The sequence below is a fragment of the Notolepis coatsorum genome (assembly GCF_963971535.1).
Source record: "Notolepis coatsorum genome assembly, chromosome: 12".
NCBI classification, from domain to species: Eukaryota; Metazoa; Chordata; class Actinopteri; order Aulopiformes; family Paralepididae; genus Notolepis; species Notolepis coatsorum.
Window position 1 is genome coordinate 87,701,109 of NC_140176.1, and position 19,249 is coordinate 87,720,357.

General features: G+C 44.3%; 1 protein-coding gene across 1 annotated transcript in view; it reads left to right on the forward strand.

Annotated features, from left to right (window-relative positions):
• The window catches only part of enah (ENAH actin regulator), a 193,548-nt gene that overhangs the window by 48,412 nt on the left and 125,887 nt on the right, over positions 1-19,249 (forward strand). The window contains exon 2 of the mRNA XM_084325720.1: positions 5,600-5,765. Coding sequence (XP_084181846.1) covers positions 5,600-5,765 — 166 coding nt within the window. The remainder of the gene's footprint in view (positions 1-5,599; positions 5,766-19,249) is intronic.

A 19,249-nucleotide genomic window follows, 5' to 3' on the forward strand; every position in this document is an offset into this window, starting at 1 on the left:
CACACACTTAGCAGTACACACGCGTGCTGTAGTCTGAGATGGTTAGTTGGGAGGCTGTGTTATCTTCCCTGTGGTGTTTGATCCCTGGTAACCAAGGGCTTTCCTTGGAAACGCACACTTTCTGATTGTCCCCATGGCAGCTAGACAGCATTCCAACTGCAATTTAAACTTGTATGTGTTTTTATTTCAGAACACGTGCATTATGTGTGTTTCATCGCAGCTCATCACTGCCATGCCCACTGCACTGTAGCACTTTATGGCACCTATCTCTTTTAATCAGTGAATCATATTAGTCCTATTGAATTAAATCAGTTTTTACTGAATTAGACTAGGTTTTTATTGAAATGGATTCGTTTGCTATTGAATCAATTGACAGTTTTTTGAATGATTAGTTTCTACTGGATTTTTATTGAATCAGTTTGTCTCTCAGACTCTGTGGCGGAGACCCTGATCCACTCATTTGTCACCTCCCGGTTGGACTACTGTAATGGAGTCCTGTTCGGGGTACCCAGCAAAGCCCTGGACAGGCTCCAGTATGTCCAGAACTCAGCTGCCAGGGTTCTCACTCACACCAAGCCCTGGCAGCACATCACCCCCACCCTCATCCATCTCCACTGGCTTCCAGTCAGGTTCTGCATCACCTTCAAACTCCTGCTCCTCACCTACAAATCCCTCCATGCCCTCGCCCCCCGGTACCTGTCTGATCTCCTCCACCAGTACACTCCATCCCGGAACCTACGATCCTCTGATCTAGGTCTCCTCTCCATCCCTCGCACCAGGTTACGGACTTTTGGGGACAGAGCCTTCAGCGTGGCGTCCCCTACCCTCTGGAACTCTCTCCCCCCCGAAATCCGCAACGCCCCAACCCTGGACACCTTCAAATCCGCTCTAAAAACACACCTCTTCACCAAGGCTTTCCCCATCAGTTAGTTTTAGATTAAATTAGGTCCATTATCCCCTACTTTCCCTCATCCCCTCTTCCCCCTCCCCCCCCTACTTTCCTTGCCCTATTTTTTGTCCTGATTGTAAAGCGACCTTGGGTTCTATGAAAGGCGCTATATAAATTTGATTTATTATTATTATTATTATTATGAGGAGGTGTCAAATGGCTATAACTGAGACCTGAGTACTAGGGGTGTAACTAGGGATGTCCCGATCACGTTTTTTTGCTCCCGATCCGATCCCGATCATGTGATTTTGAGTATCTACCGATACCGATATTTCCCGATCCGATCAAAAAAAAAGAAAAATATTAAAACTTTTATTTTTTTATTCAACAAACATGACCATGTTCACGTCTTAAACTCATACTGAGGCATTCGTTTTGGTTTTAAATTGCATATCATCATTCATTTATTTATTGTCACACAGAGCAGAAGAATTTTGCCAAAACAAACCAATAGTATCCAGCTGCAGAACGGCAGACCAGCCACACTCTCAGACCCAAACGCATTTCCTTTGATTTAATTATACATCAAATGATTTATGAAGTTAACTTTTCACCTGGATAACGTCAACATTCAGGGTGAATGTAATGTGAGAAATTGGGATTAATTGTTTTGGCAAAATTCTTCTGCTCTGTGTGACAATAAATAAATGAATGACGATATGCAATTTAAAACCAAAACTAAGGCCTCAGTATGAGTTTAAGACGTGAACATGGTCATGTTTGTTGAATAAAAAAAGAAAAGTAAAAAAAAAAAGAAAAAAAAAAGCAGATTTTTAATTTTTTTTTTGCCGATCCCGATCTTCGGAAAATCACGTGATCGGCCCCGATCACGTGATCGGATCGGGACATCCCTAGGTGTAACGATGCATCGATTCATCGAAATGCATCGATTCTAATGTGACGATTCAACTGCATCGATTTGAAAATGTTAGAATAGATTATAATCTAAATTAATCGAAATAAAAAAATTAAATGTTTTTTTTTTTGTTGTTGTTGTGTGTATTGTTTTTATTGACCTATAGTCCATTCATGCAGAGTGAATCAGTTCCCCCAGCCACATTTGTGTATTCAAATTTTTTGGGGGAATTAACAGTTAACTGATAGAAAATTTATCGAAAATGTATCGAATCGAATCGCGGTCAAATTAAAAGATGCCTGAATAATCGTAATCGAAATTAATCGTTGTGAGGTCGCATCGTTACACCCCTACTGAGTACTATATCTCGTGCTTCCATGTCAATGGAAAAATGACAATAAACATAACTTTGACTTTGATATTCCGAATGGGCTTTGTTTGAACCAGTATTTCAATGGATGTTTTGGGAACATCCCACTGGTCCTCAGAGGCTTTTGTAGCTTTTACAGCAGCCCAGTGAAAATGGGTTTACTGTTATTTTGATATCGTAGGTGACGGTAGTTTCATTGTAACTCGGTCAAGTGAAGTGAGCTTTGTGACTGGAAGGTTGCAGGTTTTGAATCCCACAGAATCCGGGTGTGGGAAGGGAATGAGAAGGGAATGAGAATGGATTCTCCCTCCACCACGTCCATCGAAGTGCCTATGAGCAAGGCACTGTGCACCAGATGGCTCTGTGTAGTTGACTGTGGTTGTGAAGCTGTGTGTGTGTGGGACTCTTGTATTAAAGAAATGGGTTTAATGAATTACCAACATTCAGCTTTAATGTGAGGGTATTTACATCAGAAATCAAAGAGCTGTCACTATCAGTGAAGCAAACCCATCAGAGAGATAGCAACTACATTAGATGTGGCCAAATCAACTGTTTGGTACATTCTTAAAAAAGAAAGAAGGCACTGGATTTGCAACCAAGTATTACAACTAAGTCACCATTTTATTTGGTAATTTGTTTGTCCAATTATTTTTGGTCCCTTAGAAAGGGGGGTGCACATGTAGAAACTGTTGTAAGTCCTACACTGTTCACCTGATTTAGATGTAAATACCCTCAGATTAATCTATATATGTTTATCTGTCTGTACAGACCTACATATAATCCTTTTTTTCTCTAGATACTATATCTACAGTATATCTGTACATATTCCTTACCCACTCTTACTAGTTACGCTGCTGGCCAGTAAGACTTACTACCATAGTGTATTTATACCTGTATCACTGTACATATTAATACTACAACTCTGTACAATCATCTCGTGCTGCTATTTACAGTCTTCTTGTTCTCATGCTGCGATTTACAATCCACTCTGAGGCTTAAAAGGCCGTTTTTTATGATAGATTATAATGGATTATAGCGAGTAATGTTAAATGATTGTTTCTTTATTTACGTTTAGATTTGTTCATGTTGTCATCTCACAGAGGTGGAATATGCTATTTAAATACATAGGCTCTACCACCAATAAAAAAAAAAAAAAAATTTATATATATATATATTTTTTTTATGTCATCAAACGGCAACCTCTAGCCAAAAGAGCCCTGCTTGGCATTGCACTTTGTTTACATTTAGTTGTTTGGTCTGATGTGTGGGTTGGAGTTGAATGAGTCTGTCAAGGCAGACGTGTTTCTCAACCCCAGGGAACCAGGTATCCCTTTCAGTGGGTGATGATGACGGCAATCCTGATCCGTGTCTCTTCATCTGTGATGAACATATAAGATGGGCTCTGAAAGGAGCCTCTGCCTGGGAAGTTTCACACTTCCTCCCTGATTCACTCTTATCACTCACTTATCACTTTCCCCACCAATCTGCCGGCGTTGGGTTGTCCACACTGAACCTAGCGAAGACGGTATAAGTGTGTGCGTTCAGATAGAATGCTGTGTGTTCCCGAGTCGGATAGATGGAGACACGGCGTGGAATAGAGTAGACGCGCAACGCAGATAGAATAGACGCAGCGCAGATGGGATAGAGTAGACGGATTAAATAGGCACATTCTGAAATAGGTCTCCAAAGGCACACACACACACGCAATGAAAAATACTAGGGATGTCCCGGTCAATTTTTTTTGCTCCCGATCCAATCCCAATCATGTGATTTTGAGTATCTACCGATACCGATCTTTCCCGATCCGATCAAAAAAAAAAATATATATATATATTCTTTTTTTATCCCAATTTCTCACATTACATTCACCCTGAATGTTGACGTTATCCAGGTGAAAAGTTAACTTCATTCAAGCGAGGCATTGCAATCCTTGACATAAATCATTTGATGTATAATTAAATCAAAGGAAATGCGTTTGGGTCTGAGAGTGTGGCTGGTCTGCTGTTCTGCAGCTGGATACTATTGGTTTGTTTTGGCAAAATTCTTCTGCTCTGTGACAATAAATAAATTAATGATGATATGCAATTTAAAACCAAAACTAAGGCCTCAGTATGAGTTTAAGACGTGAACATGGTCATGTTTGTTGAATAAAAAAAAAAAAGTACAAAAAAAAAATCCTGATTTCTTTTTATTTATTTATTTTTGCCGATCCCGATCTTCGGAAAATCACGTGATCGGATCGGGACATCCCTAAAAAATACTATAAAATTGACGTGCATAACTCACAATGATTAGTTCCGTTAAGAAGATGTAGGGCAGACCTCACTGGTAATGGAGCAGCCGATACGAGAGGAACCTCCACATCGCGTATTCATGTGGTTCATTCAGCCTTTGTTCTATTCATATGACAACTGAGAGTTAGACTAAGCAATATTCCCGCGGGTTTGGTCGTTATAGCGTTTTATCACGGTGCATGTTATTTTAATTAGACATAAAACGTGTAGCCTATTATTATTATTATATCATGTGGCCAGCCTTTGTTCTTTCCATGTGACAATTCAGAGTTGAGAATTTTTTTTGCATCATGTTGCATATTATTTTAATTAGACATAAAACATAGCCTAAAACGTAGCCTGTTATTATTATTATTATTTATCATGTGTGCGGGTTGGTGCTGCGTGGTGGTGTGGCCCTATCCCTATTCCAGGATGTCCCTTAGACCCAGAAGCCGGGACGAAACCAACCCGTCAGTTTTACTATATACCTGAAGAGGGCAAGATGCTGCATCAAATTTGACCCCCCACCCTGTGTTTGTTCCTTTCACACAGAACAGCAGCCGGGATAACGGGGGGGAAGTGTATTGCGTATGACGTGGCGTGAAGGGGGCTTCTGTTCCTGATTCACTTTTGATTCTTTCTTTCTTTCTTTCTTTCTTTCTTTCTTTCTTTCTTTCTTTCTTTCTTTCTTTCTTTCTTTCTTTCTTTCTTTCTTTCTTTCTTTCTTTCTTTCTTTCTTTCGTTCTCTCTCTCTCTCTCTCTCTCTCTCATTCATATCTTAACCAACGTTGCAAGACACTTATAATGAAACGATCCGACGGCAACAGCAAGGCCATTCCTTCAACCTAAGCGTGCACTTACAGTATTTTCAACCTAGAACCTAAACGTGCATCTCTCTCTGTCTCTCTCTCTCTCTCTCTCTCTCTCTCTCTCTCTCTCTCTCTCTCTCTCTCTCTCTCTCTCTCTCTCTCTCTCTCTCTCTCTGTCTCTCTCTCTGTCTCTGTCTCTCTCTCTCCGTCTGCTCTATACAGTACTCCTGGTTCTGTAGTCGGTCTCCTCTATAGTCTCCCTCTCGGCTCTCTCCTCTCCGTCTCCCTCTCGACACTAACCCGCCGCCCCCTCTCCTCTTCTGCTCCGTGTCTCTGCAGTGAACAGAGTATCTGCCAGGCGCGGGCCGCCGTCATGGTGTACGACGACGGCAACAAGAAGTGGGTCCCCGCCGGCGGCTCCACGGGCTTCAGCCGCGTCCACATCTACCACCACACGGGCAACAACGCCTTCCGCGTGGTGGGACGCAAGATCCAAGACCACCAGGTTAGTAGCGGATGGAGGATGCACTTTAGCCACTTTAACACTACATTACATTTATCTATTATTAAAGAGATTTGCACTACATTCATACCCCATTTGCAATTGCACCTTACCGCAAAGTTTTCTACCTCATTTTCTGCATTGTATACCTCACTGTTTACTCAGTTTTACTCACTGTACTTAGACTGTACCTAGGTTGTACTTTAGACTGTATATTGTACTGTATATTGTATATTCCTCTTTACTTACTTACTTTTTACTTACTTTCTTACTTACTTTTTTTTACTGTATGAAGCATACTCTCAGGGGCTCATACAGAACCAAGCATTTCGCCGTAAAGTAAGTGTATTTTATTGTGATAATTAATAAACAAACTTGAAACTTGAAAGGATGGAGGTCTAAAGGTCTGATTTTATGTTTTACAGACAGTATACAGATTGTTTTCCTTTTTAAGAGTTTGCTTAAAGGAATAGTTGTATCTTTGGACATTTGAGTTGTATGAAATACTTGTGTAGTGGATGCAAAGCTATTGGCCTACGTACCGAGTCCCGTGGTCAGAGTTCTGGCTGGGTTCCGAGGGAACTGAAAGGAAACGGGGTCTTGAAACCAAAAATGTTTTATCCACACCACAACATGCAGAAAGAGTTCCTATTTCTAACAGAAATCCTCAGCACTTGGATTCTTCTATCACTTGGCACCAGGGGCGGGGCTAGGGGGTGGCTACTTGGGCTCAAGCCCTGAATGTTTTCTGAAAAGCCCTGAATCTAAAAAAAAAGATATATATATATCCCTTTTTTTTGACAATTAATCATTGTTACATGAAAATATGTTTGCACCAGATTTAGCAGAAGCTAATTTCCATCTGTGGTCTATCCAGCTGCTAACTGTATTTGAGTGAGTTAAGTCTTGGTGTTATGGTAAATCAAATCAAATCAAATCAAATTTATTTATAGGGCCCGACAACACACGTTAATGTCCCCATGGGCCGTACAGATCTTCTTTAAACAAGTCAAGAAGAAAACATAACAATAAGTCAAGAACAGAACAAGAACACCATAAGGTCCAAACATTTTTAGATGAATGCAAATAAATGAAAGAATGCAACACTCCCAGACATACCCCACGCGAAGGTAAGGAAAAACTCACTAAAACCTAACAATAGGGAAAAAAGCTCCACAGGCAGTGTGGAGGAGAGAAACCTTAGAAGGGCCATTCAAGGGGGGATCTCCCTTCTTAGATGTTGGTGATAGTAGTGTTGCAGACGGACAGTTGGTAAGCATGCACTCATGTGTGTAGTGGAACACAGATGAGTGCATGCAATAGCAACTGTACATTTTGAAAAATTAAAGATAGAGCTAATAGCGATAGCAACTGAACATTTTGAAAGATTAAAGATAGAGCTGATAGCGAATCTATTTGAGGCACAGGGGCGGCGCAAAGAGGGTCACGTCCTCCCCGTCTTAGTCAAGGGACATTGAACACTCCGGTCGTTGCTCAGGGACAGCCGGAGACAGGGAGATAGGGGCGGCGCAGAGAGGGTCGCGAACTCCCCGACATCATCGCGGGACATCCGGCACTCCGGTCACCACTACGAGACCTCCGGAGACAGGGGGGCACGCAGAGGGGGTCGCAACCTCCCGGCCTTCGTCACGGGACGTCCAACACTCCGGTCAACACTCCAGGACAGCAAGTCATAGGGAGACAGGGAGACGGGACAGGCGTTAGACAGCTCATGAGATTGTAGTAGGCGGACATAGCAATAGATACAAGTGGTAGGCATATATGTGAATGGAGTAGATATATGAAGTAGGCGTATTATGTGAATAGAATAGAAGTACTTAACCCAGCAATGAAACCGCGTTGATTGTTAATCTGTTAACAGTCTGTTAATACTGTTAATCAGTTGACAGGACCACGGACAGACGGCGGTGAATAACTGATCCAAGGCCTCGGAGGTGCATGTAGAGCAGTCACTACAATCTTGGCCAAGACCCCGAGGCATCCATCACCTTAGTCAGCGCCAGGAGACGGGCACTCAGAGAGAAGGGGGAGGGGGGGGGGGGGGGGGGGGGGGGGGGAAGGGGGGGGGGGGAGAGTTAGAGAGTTCCCATGTTTGTGGTGCTGCAAAGGAGCAGACATGTAGTACCCTGTAGTGCCATGTAGTACCATGTAGTACCCTGTAGTACCCTGTAGTGTCATGTAGTACCCTGTAGTGCCATGTAGTACCCTGTAGTACCCTGTAGTACCCTGTAGTGTCATGTAGTACCCTGTAGTGCCCTGTGGTACCCTGTAGTGCCATGCAGGGCTGTACGCTAAGCTTTTTCACTAGGGGCACACTTGCCCCTAAATGAGAAATTTAGGGGCAAAGAATATTTTTTAGGGGCACATTTTTAAATAACTATTTTACCATTATAGTAGGGCTGGGCGATATGGCCTCTAAATGATATTGCGATATTTTTTGGCCATATCACGATACACAATATATATCGTAATATTTTGACATTTCCTAAAGCACTTAAAAATGCTTGATTTAACCCTTTGATGCATACAGTCACGCCAATATGATGATTATAATAAGTCCCTGCAACATATGTTTGCATTATTAAACCATGAAGATGCTTTAAAAAATTATTTAATGAAAATGTACTAAGAGTAGTCTACTGACACACTAATAAAAAAAATTATTTACATCTAAGACTATTTATATAAAAACTCTTGGGTGCCCTTTTTTTGCACAGTACTGTGTTTTCTATCCACTTTAGCCAAACACACACACACATATATATATATATATATATATATATATATATATATATATATATATATATATATATATATATATATATATATATATATATATATATATATATACTACTGTGAGAAAATAATAATTACACACAAAGGGATAATGGCTTATAGCAGACTTAATGATTTTAGAATATTTCAGATAATGAAATTAAATGTTTATCATCAACTATCCAGTTAGTATTTATACTGTCTGTAACGTTTGGCTACTTTAAATCATTGAATGTAGAGAGAGAGCGAGAGAGAGAGAGGGGGCGAGAACGCACAAGAGAGCCAGCCCCCCCCCCCCCCCGGGTTTTGTTCTAGGTTCGCGTTTTGATCGTCTAAGCTGCCGTAGGTGATGACGTCACACTCGAATGTAAACAGGAAGAGTCTAACACGGAGATGGAAAGTCACAGTGGATGATATACAGAAACGAATAACTAATAAATATGAAGTTATGTTTAAACTTCTGTTGTCAAGCGTTGTCACTTGTCAATATAACCCACCCCCTTTCCTCACTTTTCCACCGTCCCTGCTTCACTCGGGACCACCAGCTAACGTTAGCCTATAGCTCCGCCGTCCCTGCTTCACTCGGGACCACCAGCTAACGTTAGCCCATTGCTCGTGTCAATTAAATTGCATGTTATTAAATGTCCGCGCTGGTCTGTCTAATGAAATTACAACCGCAACATTATGTCGCCTGTACAGCCCTGGTTGTAGGCTAATGTTAGTGTAGTGAAATGCGAATGAAGGGGTGAAATCACTATTCGCAAGCTTGCGAGTAGATATAATTTTTCATTCGCCAAATTAGGGGGCAATTTGCGACGATCTCGTCGCAGCGTACAGGCCTGCCATGTAGTGCCACGTAGAGCCATGTAGAGCCATGTAGTACCCTGTAGTGCCATGTAGTACCATGTAGTACCATGTAGTACCAGTAGACTCAGACCTAAGCTTTAAATCACAATCAACAAGTTGACAAAAACATAATTCTTCCACCTTAGAAACATAGCTAAAGTACGGCCATTTATAAATCAAAAGGACGCTGAAAACCAGATCCATGCCTTTATCTCAAGCCGATTATTATTAATTATTATTATGGTTTGCTTCATTAATTAAAGGGTGTGAATTTAAGTGTTCTCTAGTGCCTTTTGTCCGCTTTAAGGTGGTGGTGTCGAAGTAAAAAAAATCCGTGCCTGCTCTCGTGGGCACCTGTCTGGGCTAAGCCCCGGATCTCCTACAATCCTAAATCCGCCCCTGCTTGGCACTATTCTTTTCCTTGAAAAGAAATAAAGAGGTAATGTGGCCATTACCAATCAGCTGTTTCAAAATTATAGAGGATGGTGGTTTTGCTTTGGAGGTGGGTAACCCTTTGCCTGCATGTTGTGGTGTGGATTAATAACCTTTTGGTTTCGTGACCCCATTGCCCGTCTAAAGCGTCCTGGTTCGCTTAGAAACCGTCCAGATCTCCAACCACAGTAAGTAAGCTAAGTAAGCTTTACATCCACTACACCACTGGCAAGTATTTCATAGAACTTAATGTCCAAATATCCCAACTATCCATTTGATGCACGTGCCACTTGAGGAAGAGAATAAGGCTGGGGACATACAGGACACCAGGGCAGGAGCCTGGCTCCTCCAATCACACGGAGAGGCGGGCTATCCATGCTGCTCTGCGACACTGCAGATTGTTGATTGGTCAATGGAAATCGTGACACAAAAACTCATTGCATATGGGATCCTTGACTTGCTTGAACGTTCGTTTTTTCCCCACCTAAACGGTTCACTAAAATATGTTTCATATTTATTTTAGGCAATAAATTGGATGTGCAATTGCTGGATCTTAATTCCTATGGTTTGACAGTTTGATCTGAATAAGCAGATTTGGCAACGGTTGCGCTTTACTTACTACCTTCCTGACTCATTTTTCACAGGTTTGTTGTGTAATAATGGAGAAGCTTCAGGTCTGTTGTGTAATAATGGAGAAGCTCCAGGTCTGTTGTGTAATAATGGAGAAGCTTCAGGTCTGTTGTGTAATAATGGAGAAGCTCCAGGTCTGTTGTGTAATAATGGAGAAGCTTCAGGTCTGTTGTGTAATAATGGAGAAGCTTCAGGTCTGTTGTGTAATAATGGAGAAGCTTCAGGTCTGTTGTGTAATAATGGAGAAGCTTCAGGTCTGTTGTTGTGTAACAATGAAGGTCTGTCTCAGTGGACTGTGACGATGCATCAGTGATGCAAGTCTGAGTTCAGCTCACAACCCTGTCACGTTTCAGCCTCTCTCTCTCTAATTAATGAATGCAAAAACAACTGTCATGTGTCATGTAACACATCAGGCAGAGTGGGGATGGCTCACACAACACGGGTCTTGAGCTGGTCTCAAACCCACGTCATCACTGGTACACAGTGATAGACATAGTGTTACACAGTGTGGAGACGGTTCATCATCAAACCTTTATTTAACCACAAATAAAAACTAGTGATGCACCGATGTGGAAATTGTGGCCGATACCGATAACCGATATTAATATTGCTGTTCTGGCCGATACCGATATTTACCGATGTCGATATCTCTGTATAGAAAACACTTTTTTATGATAAAGAGCTATTTTCCAAAACGCTTTTATTTATTTTACTTTTGTAACTTATTTTCAGAAATGACAGATATTTTGAAACTATTTAAGACCAAAACATGTAAAAAAAAAAAAAAGAAAAAAAAGATAAAAAAAAATAATAAGATTTTTTTTTATCGGCCCATATCCGCCCTATCTTGATATCGGACCGATACCAATGTGTAAAAAAACTGCCATGTCTGCCGATATATCGTGCATCACTAATAAAAACCCATTGAGACCGCGCTTTCTTTTTCAAGGCCGATCTGAAAAAGGCCAAGAAGGCGAGCAAGGATTATGACAATCAAGTCAAGTCAAGTCAAGTCAAGAGTTTTAATTGTCACGGCATACAGGTATACAATGAAATGCGGGTGGTCTTGCCCGCAACGATGTGCAATACAGTGGTACATATAATAGAATCAAAAGAAGAAACAACATTGTGCAGTAACAGATAGCAGGTAACATGGAGTGACATCTCGGTATCTGTACATAGTTATTTACAGCGCATGTGTGACATGCTAGTTAGCTTTGGTAGTGCAATACACTGTTCCTGTTATTCTAATTTAAAGTGTCCTTTCCTTTGGCCATAAGTGTGCGTGTGTGCGACATGAGTGTGTGCCCGCTCATGTTAAAGTGTTAAGTGGCTGCTCGTGTGTGAGCGTGCACAGTGTGCGTGTCGTGTGTGTGTTCATGTGTGCTTGTGTGTGGACAGTTCAATGTTCTGAGCACTCAATGTACATTGTTCATGGCTCTGATGGCCTGGGGGAAGAAGCTGAGCCTAAGCCGCTCTGTCCTAGTAGCTGGGATTTGCAGGCGTCTGCCTGACCTCAGCAGCTGAAACAGGCTGTTATTGGGGTGGTGAGGGTCTTTCATTATCCTGCAGGCTCTGGATTTGCACCTCTTGTTGTATAGAACCTGCAGGGGGGGTAGTGCAATACCCGTGGTACGCTCGGCTGAGCGCACCACTTTCTGTAGGGCCTTCTTGTCCTGTGCCGTGCTGTTTCCATACCAGGCAGTGATGTTTCCGGTCAGGATGCTCTCTACAGCTCCTGAGTAGAAGGACTGGAGTATCTTCCCCGATACTCTGAACTTCCTTAACTGTCTCAGGTGGTAGAGACGCTGTTTCGCCTTCTTTACTACTGTGCCTATGTGTGTTGACCATGTCAGGTCCTCTGAGATGTGGACCCCCAGGTACTTGAAGCTGCTCACCCTGTCCACGGTAGCCCCGTTTATCATCAGTGGTGTGTGTGTCTCCTGCTGTCCTCTCCTATAATCCACGATCAGTTCCTTGGTTTTGCCAATGTTCAGGAGCAGGCTGTTGTCCTGGCACCAGCGTTCCAGTACCTCCACCTCCTCCCGGTAGGCCTTCTCGTCGTTGTCCGAGATCAGCCCCACCACCACCGTGTCATCTGCGAACTTCACTATGGAGTTGGAGCTGAACTTGGCCACACAGTCGTGTGTGTAGAGTGAGTACAGCAGGGGGCTCAGAACACAGCCCTGGGGGGACCCGATGCTCAGGGTGATGGTGTTGGAGGTCTGACCCCCCACCCTGACCGCCTGGGGTCTTTCGCTCAGAAAGTCCAGTACCCAGGCGCTCAGGGCGGAGCTCAGACCTAGCTCGATCAGCTTGTCCACCAGTCTGGTGGGGACTATGGTGTTGAACGCTGAGCTGTAGTCAATGAACAACAGTCTCACATAGCCCCCCTTCTGACGGTCAAGGTGCGAGAGGGTGCTGTGCAGTACCTGGGAGACCGCGTCGTCGGTGGACCTGTTTGTCCTGTATGCAAATTGCATAGGGTCCATATCACTGGGGAGGGAGGCACAAATGTGGTCCTTGACCAGCCTCTCGAAACATTTCATTACCACAGAGGTGAGTGCCACCGGTCTGTAGTCATTTGGACATGCTGGGGAGGGTTTCTTCGGCACAGGGATGATGGTAGACCTCTTGAAGCAGGCAGGGACCACTGACTCCGCCAGTGATTGATTAAATATGACGGTGAACACAGGGGCCAGCTGGTTGGCACAGGTCTTGAGTATACGTCCTGTTATGCCATCTGGGCCAGCAGCCTTCCTGGTGTTCACCTGCATAAATGCTCTTCTCACACTGTGTTCCGACAACGAGAGAGCGTCCCCCCCCCCTCGCGGTTGCCCCCCCCCCTCCACAACAGCCGGCGCGCCAGTGACGTCACTAGCCGGAGAGCCAGCAGCGCCACTGTCTACACCAAACCGAGCGTAGAAGGTGTTGAGCTTGTCCGCGAGGGAGGCGTCGTCGCTCCCCTGACTTTATAGTCAGTTATTGACTTCAGTCCCTGCCATAATCCTCTTGTGTCGTTTTGTGCCATTTGTGTCTCCAGTTTGTCAGCATATGTCCTCTTAGCAAGTTTGACTGCTTTGCGTAGAGTATAGACTGAAGCCTTATACTCCTCCATGTTTCCTGACTCTCTACCCAGGTTGTAGGCGGTGGTACGAGAGTTCAGAGCTGCTCTAATAGTGCTATCCACCCACGGTTTCTGGTTTGGGAAAATCCGCACCGTTTTCCTGAGGACAATACCATCAGCTATTGTTGTTATGTAGCACACCACTATGTCTGCTAGTTCACTGACGTCACTGGCGCTTCCTATGAACATATCCCAATCCGTGTCTGCAAGCACGTCCTTGAGCGTGGCCTCTGATTCGTCGGTCCACTTCTTAGTCTCACGTGACACGACGGCGTCACGTGATCTCTGTTGATATGCCGGAAATAGCAAGATGGAGTCATGATCGCTCGAGCTTGTGGACCCCGTTAATGGCGGAGCGGCTACTGCCTTGTAACCCGCTTTGAACGGGGAATAGCAGTGGTCGAGTGTGTTCTTCCCTCTGGTGGAGCAAGCGATGTGCTGGAAAAAGGACGGCATCACTTTCTTCAGGTTGGCCTGGTTGAAATCGCCGGCCACTACCATCGCTGCGTCTGGGTGTTTGATCTGGTGTCTGTTGAGATGATTGTGTAATTCGCCCAGCGCTTTGCCCGTATTCGCGTGTGGGGGAATATACACGGCAGTCATGACGACTGCTGTGAACTCCCTCGGGAGGTGAAACGGACGACATAGGATAGAAAGATGTTCCAAGTCCGGCGAACACGAGTTTGAGAGGACCTGCACCCCCTCGGGATTAACCCAGGAATTGTTCGTGATGAGGCAGACTCCGCCGCCGATGGTCTTTCCTGAGCCAGCGTTGCGATCTGCACGTAAGACTGTGAAGGCATCCGAGGGAGAGACGCTTTTGTCTGGGGTCGTCGACGTGAGCCATGTCTCTGTGAGACATATAATGTTGATGTCTCTCATCTCCCGTTGGAACCGGACCCTCGCTCTCAGATCATCCATCCTACCCTCCAACGAACGGGCATTCGCCAGAAAGATGGATGGAATTGCTGGGCGGTAAGCAGCTCTTTTTAGTCTCAATCTGATACCTCCTCGTCTCCCTCTGTGTCTTCTCCTGCCGTCGCCTTTGTTCTTTTCTTTGCCGCCATTCTCCCGTCTGATTTCTGCTGGCCATTCTAGGTCAAAAGTGTCTCCAAACTCCTCTTTGAGCCCGGGGTTCAGGTCCATAAGTGTCTGACGGTCGTATGACGTACCCGCCAGTGTTGCTTTAAATAAAAAAGTAGCAAAAACAAACATAATAGCTAAAAGTGAGTACATCGTTGCGGAGCTAAAACCAGAGGCGTCTGACCAGGGTCGCGTCCTCTTCTGTGTACATGCATAACGAGGCACGTTTCACATACAGAGTAGACTACCATACAACCGAAATTTTTTATGAAAAGTCAAATTCAGCTTTAAAAAAATAAAATAAAAGCACAATAAAACAATCAACCAAAATTTCAAATTCAACATCAAAGCAGGAGCAGCCGGTGGAAAGGATTTACGATATTTTTAGTTTGAAGCAATACAAGGAGATCGGAGAGGCCAATTTGAGACGTGTGTGGAGGTCATTCCAGGACCAAGGACCAAAATAAAATAGGCTTACTGGAACTGTGTGTGTGTGAGTGAGATGCAAGGTCAGAGGAACATACTCACTGTGTGTGTGTGTGTGTGTGTGTGTGTGTGTGTGTGTGTGTGTGTGTGTGTGTGTGTGTGTGTGTGTGTGTGTGTGTGTGTGTGTGTGTGTGTGTGTGTGTGTGTGTGTGTGTGTGTGTGTGTGTGTGTGTGTGTGTGTGTGTGTGTGTGTGTGTGTGTGTGTGTGTGTGCGCGCGCGTGTGTGTGTGTAACACTGACATGTGATTGACATTGGGCTGGTTCAGTCCTCCCGTGGGAGAGAGCAAGGGCCCGCCTCAGCAAGCCTCTCTGTTTTATGAGCTCTCCCCTGTGGGTAGAGGAGAGGAGGGGACTTCTATTCTCTTCATCTTCTAATATCCTCTCCTCCCTTGTCTGCCCCTTCCTCTCTTTCTCTGCTCTACCTGTCTCTCTCCCTCTATTTGTCTCTCTATCCCCTTGTCTCTCTCTCTATCCCCTTGTCTCTCTCTCTATATCCCATTGTCTCTATCTCTATCCCCTTGTCTCTCTCTCTCTCTTCTCTCTCTCTCTCCTTCCTTCCTTCCTTCCCTCCCTCTTTATCTCTCTCCTCCCCTCTCTCTCTCCATTTTACATCCATTGTGCTCTTCTCTCACCCACCCAACCTGACTCACACCCACCTCACACAAACACTAGTCTTTCTCCCCAACACTCTGCTCTCCCTCCAACAGGGATGGTCAGGGTTCACACAGGGTCCTTGAAGTGCTTATAAAGTGCTTGATTTTTTACAAAAAAAAGTCAAGGCCTGGAATTCCTTTTTTTTTGTCGGCTGGGTGGTGCAGCGGTCTAAGCGCTCGTCACCAACTCATGAGACACCGGTATCGAATCCGGCTGTCAGCGTTGCCTCCGGCTTGGGCCGGCCGTCATACTGACTCAATTGGCAGAGTCAGCGGGAGGGGAGTCGATGGGTGGTAATCTGGTCGTTGTAAACAGCGACTCCTACAGGTCGGTCAGGGCGCCTGCACAGCAAGGACAGGAGATGGTGAGGGTAGTGTGAGCCTCCCACACGTTACACCTCGCCAATGAGAGTCCGCGCTGGCAGGTGAAAAGAAGTGGCTGGCTGACTCTGCATGTATCGGAGGGGACATGCGATAGATTCTTCAACCCTCCCTATGACCGACCAGTGGGGGGCACATGTGAGCAACGATCAAGGCGGGGGAGGGGGGGAATTGGCACGACTAAATTGGGATAAAAAAATATATACAGAAAAAGGAGAAAAAAAAGTGGATAAAAAAAAAATAGAATAATCTTTATTTAAAGTGTAACTAATTTTCGGAAATCGGTTTTAAGCCATAAATATTGGCTCAGAATTTTTTTCTATAAAAACAGCATTTAAAAGTGAATTGTATCATTTTAAATGCAATTTAAAAAAAAATGAAAAATAGTGCTTGTAAAAGTACTTGAAAGTCATTGAATTTAATTTTGCGATGTCTGTGGGAACCCTGGATGGTACTATAATAAGGTGTGCGTGTCAATACCCCACTATCCCCTTTTTTTTTTTATCCACTTTTTCTCCCATTTTCTATATTTTCTCCCATCCCAATTTCGTATCATCCAATTCAACCCTCCCCTGTCACGAACGCTGTTTCTTGCCTCCCACAAGCCGGCTGCAATGTGGACTAAGTCATACATAGCACAAGTCCCCTCCGGTACTTGAGGTAACAGCAGTCGCATCTTTTCACCTGCGCAGCTCGATCTCTCAGTGGCGAGGAGTAACGCGTGGGAGGCTCACGCTGCCCCCGACACTTCCTGATTCTACTGCGCAGGCGCACCAACCGACCTGTAGGAGTCGCTGTCCACAACGCCCGATCCCCACCCATCAGTTTCCCACCCCCTAATACGGCCAATGTGTATTAGTATGAACGACCAGCTAAACTGAAAGCAATGTGGAGCACTGGGCTCGAACAGGCGAGCCCAGCGTCTACGCATTCGTGGTGAGCGCCTTGCCCACTACGCCACGTAGCCGCCCACAATACCCCACTTTCCTATGGACGATTTAAAGTTTCCTAAAGCAGTACAACAGTCAACACGTTCACCACTGCAGTTCCTATGTCTTCACGGTACACTTTTCCATTGCAGTTCAGCGTTCAAATAATTTACATACTCGTGTACAATAGAGAGCATCCTGACTGGTAACATCACCTCCTGGTTTGGGAGTAGCACCGCACACGACCGCAGCAGACTACAGAGAGTAGAGAGATTTGCACTATATCATACCTCATTTGCACCTTACCTTAAAAAGGTTTTTGTACCTCATTGTCTGCATTTTGTACCTCATTGTCTGCATTTTTACTTCTTTGTACTTAGATTGTACTTTAGTTTGTATATTGTATTGTATATTGTATAGTGTTATTCCTCTTTTACCTACTTTTTTACTGTATGAAGCACATTCTTAGGGGCTCATACAGAACCAAGCATGTCACTGTAAGTAGGGGTGGACGGTATACGGTATAAACGGTATGAATTTGCGCTACGGTATGGATTTTGACTATACCTTCATACCTTGTGACCGGTAGACTAGAGCAGCTAGTCACAGCAGTAGCAATGACGTTAACGTTACTTGACGATTCACTCGAAGTTTGCAGTGGTCGTTGCATAGTGTTTAATTGTAATTCGTTTTTCTCCACTTGCTCACGGACTTTGCCATATAGTTTGGGCATTTCAATTTGGCTAAGGAGGCTGAGAGGAGACTTGCTTATGTTAATGTTCTAACGTGACTCTGCGGCACCAGTTTCATTAGTGAGGAAAGGGGGGGGGGGGTGTATATTGACAAGGCTTGACAACAGAGGTTCAAAGATAACTTCACATTTATTGGGTATTCGTTTCTTTACATCGCTTTATCCATCGGGCTGCTCTCGTTTCCTGTGTTGACAATGACATGATCCTGGTGTGACATCATCAACTATGGCAACTTAGGACACTCAAACCTCAAACTCAAACCTATTAGATCACGCTCTCGCTCTCTCTCTACATTGTCAAACATGTACACTAAAGTTAAGTTATGTTGGAGTTTTATTGTGTTTGAGTTGTTTGAGGGAAAGAAACCTCCTGTCCTGCAGTCGTTTTTATTTTCACTTTGTGCCGCTTGATTTGATTGTATTTCATGAAAAAAGTGTTTTTTTAGAGATGGAAGTAACTTGAGAAAAGGTATTGCATTTTTCTATTGCAGTTTTGTACAATAAATGTTCTTAAAATACCTCTACTATGTGAAATATGTCCTAGTAATACAAGAGTACAGTAATAGCTGCCAGTGTTTTACCCCTTCAGAAGCATTTATATAGGCATTTTAAGATAAATGAATATACGGTGATATATACCGTTACCATCTATGCTTCAAATTATACCGTGATATACATTTTAGACCATACCGTCCAGCCCTATTTTTCTGTACATGTACCTTATACGTGACAAATAAAAACAAAAAAAATTTGATCCACTTTTTCTCCCCATTTTACATTTTTCTCCCATCCCAATTTCGTATTATCCAATTCTTCCCTCCCCTGTCTTGAACGTTGTTAGACTATGCCTCCCACTGGTCGGCTGTAGTGAGGACAGAAGCCTTGCATCACGTGTCCCCTCCGGTACACAAGGAGGCAGCCTGTCGCATCTTTTCGCCGCAGCAGCTCGAGCTCTCAGTGGCGAGGAGTAACGCATGGGAGGCTCACGCTGCCCCCACTACTTCCTGCTTCCGTCGCACCGGCGTCACCAAACCGACCTGTAGGAGTCGCTGTCCATAACGTCAAATACCCACCCACCGGCTTTCCCACCCTCTAACACTTGCCAATTGTGTTAGTATGAACGACCGGCCAGCCGGTAGCAACGCAGAGAGCTGGGCTCGAACCCAGCGAAATAAAAACAAACTTGAACTTGACTTTACCACAGGTCTTGCCAGCTCAAGCTGGTGCCAGGACAACAGTCTGCTCCTGAACATTGGTAAAAACCAAGGAGCTGATCGTGGATTATAGGAGAGGACAGCAGGAGACACACACACCACTGATGATTAACGAGGCTACCGTGGACAGGGTGAGCAGCTTTAAGTACCTGGGGGTCC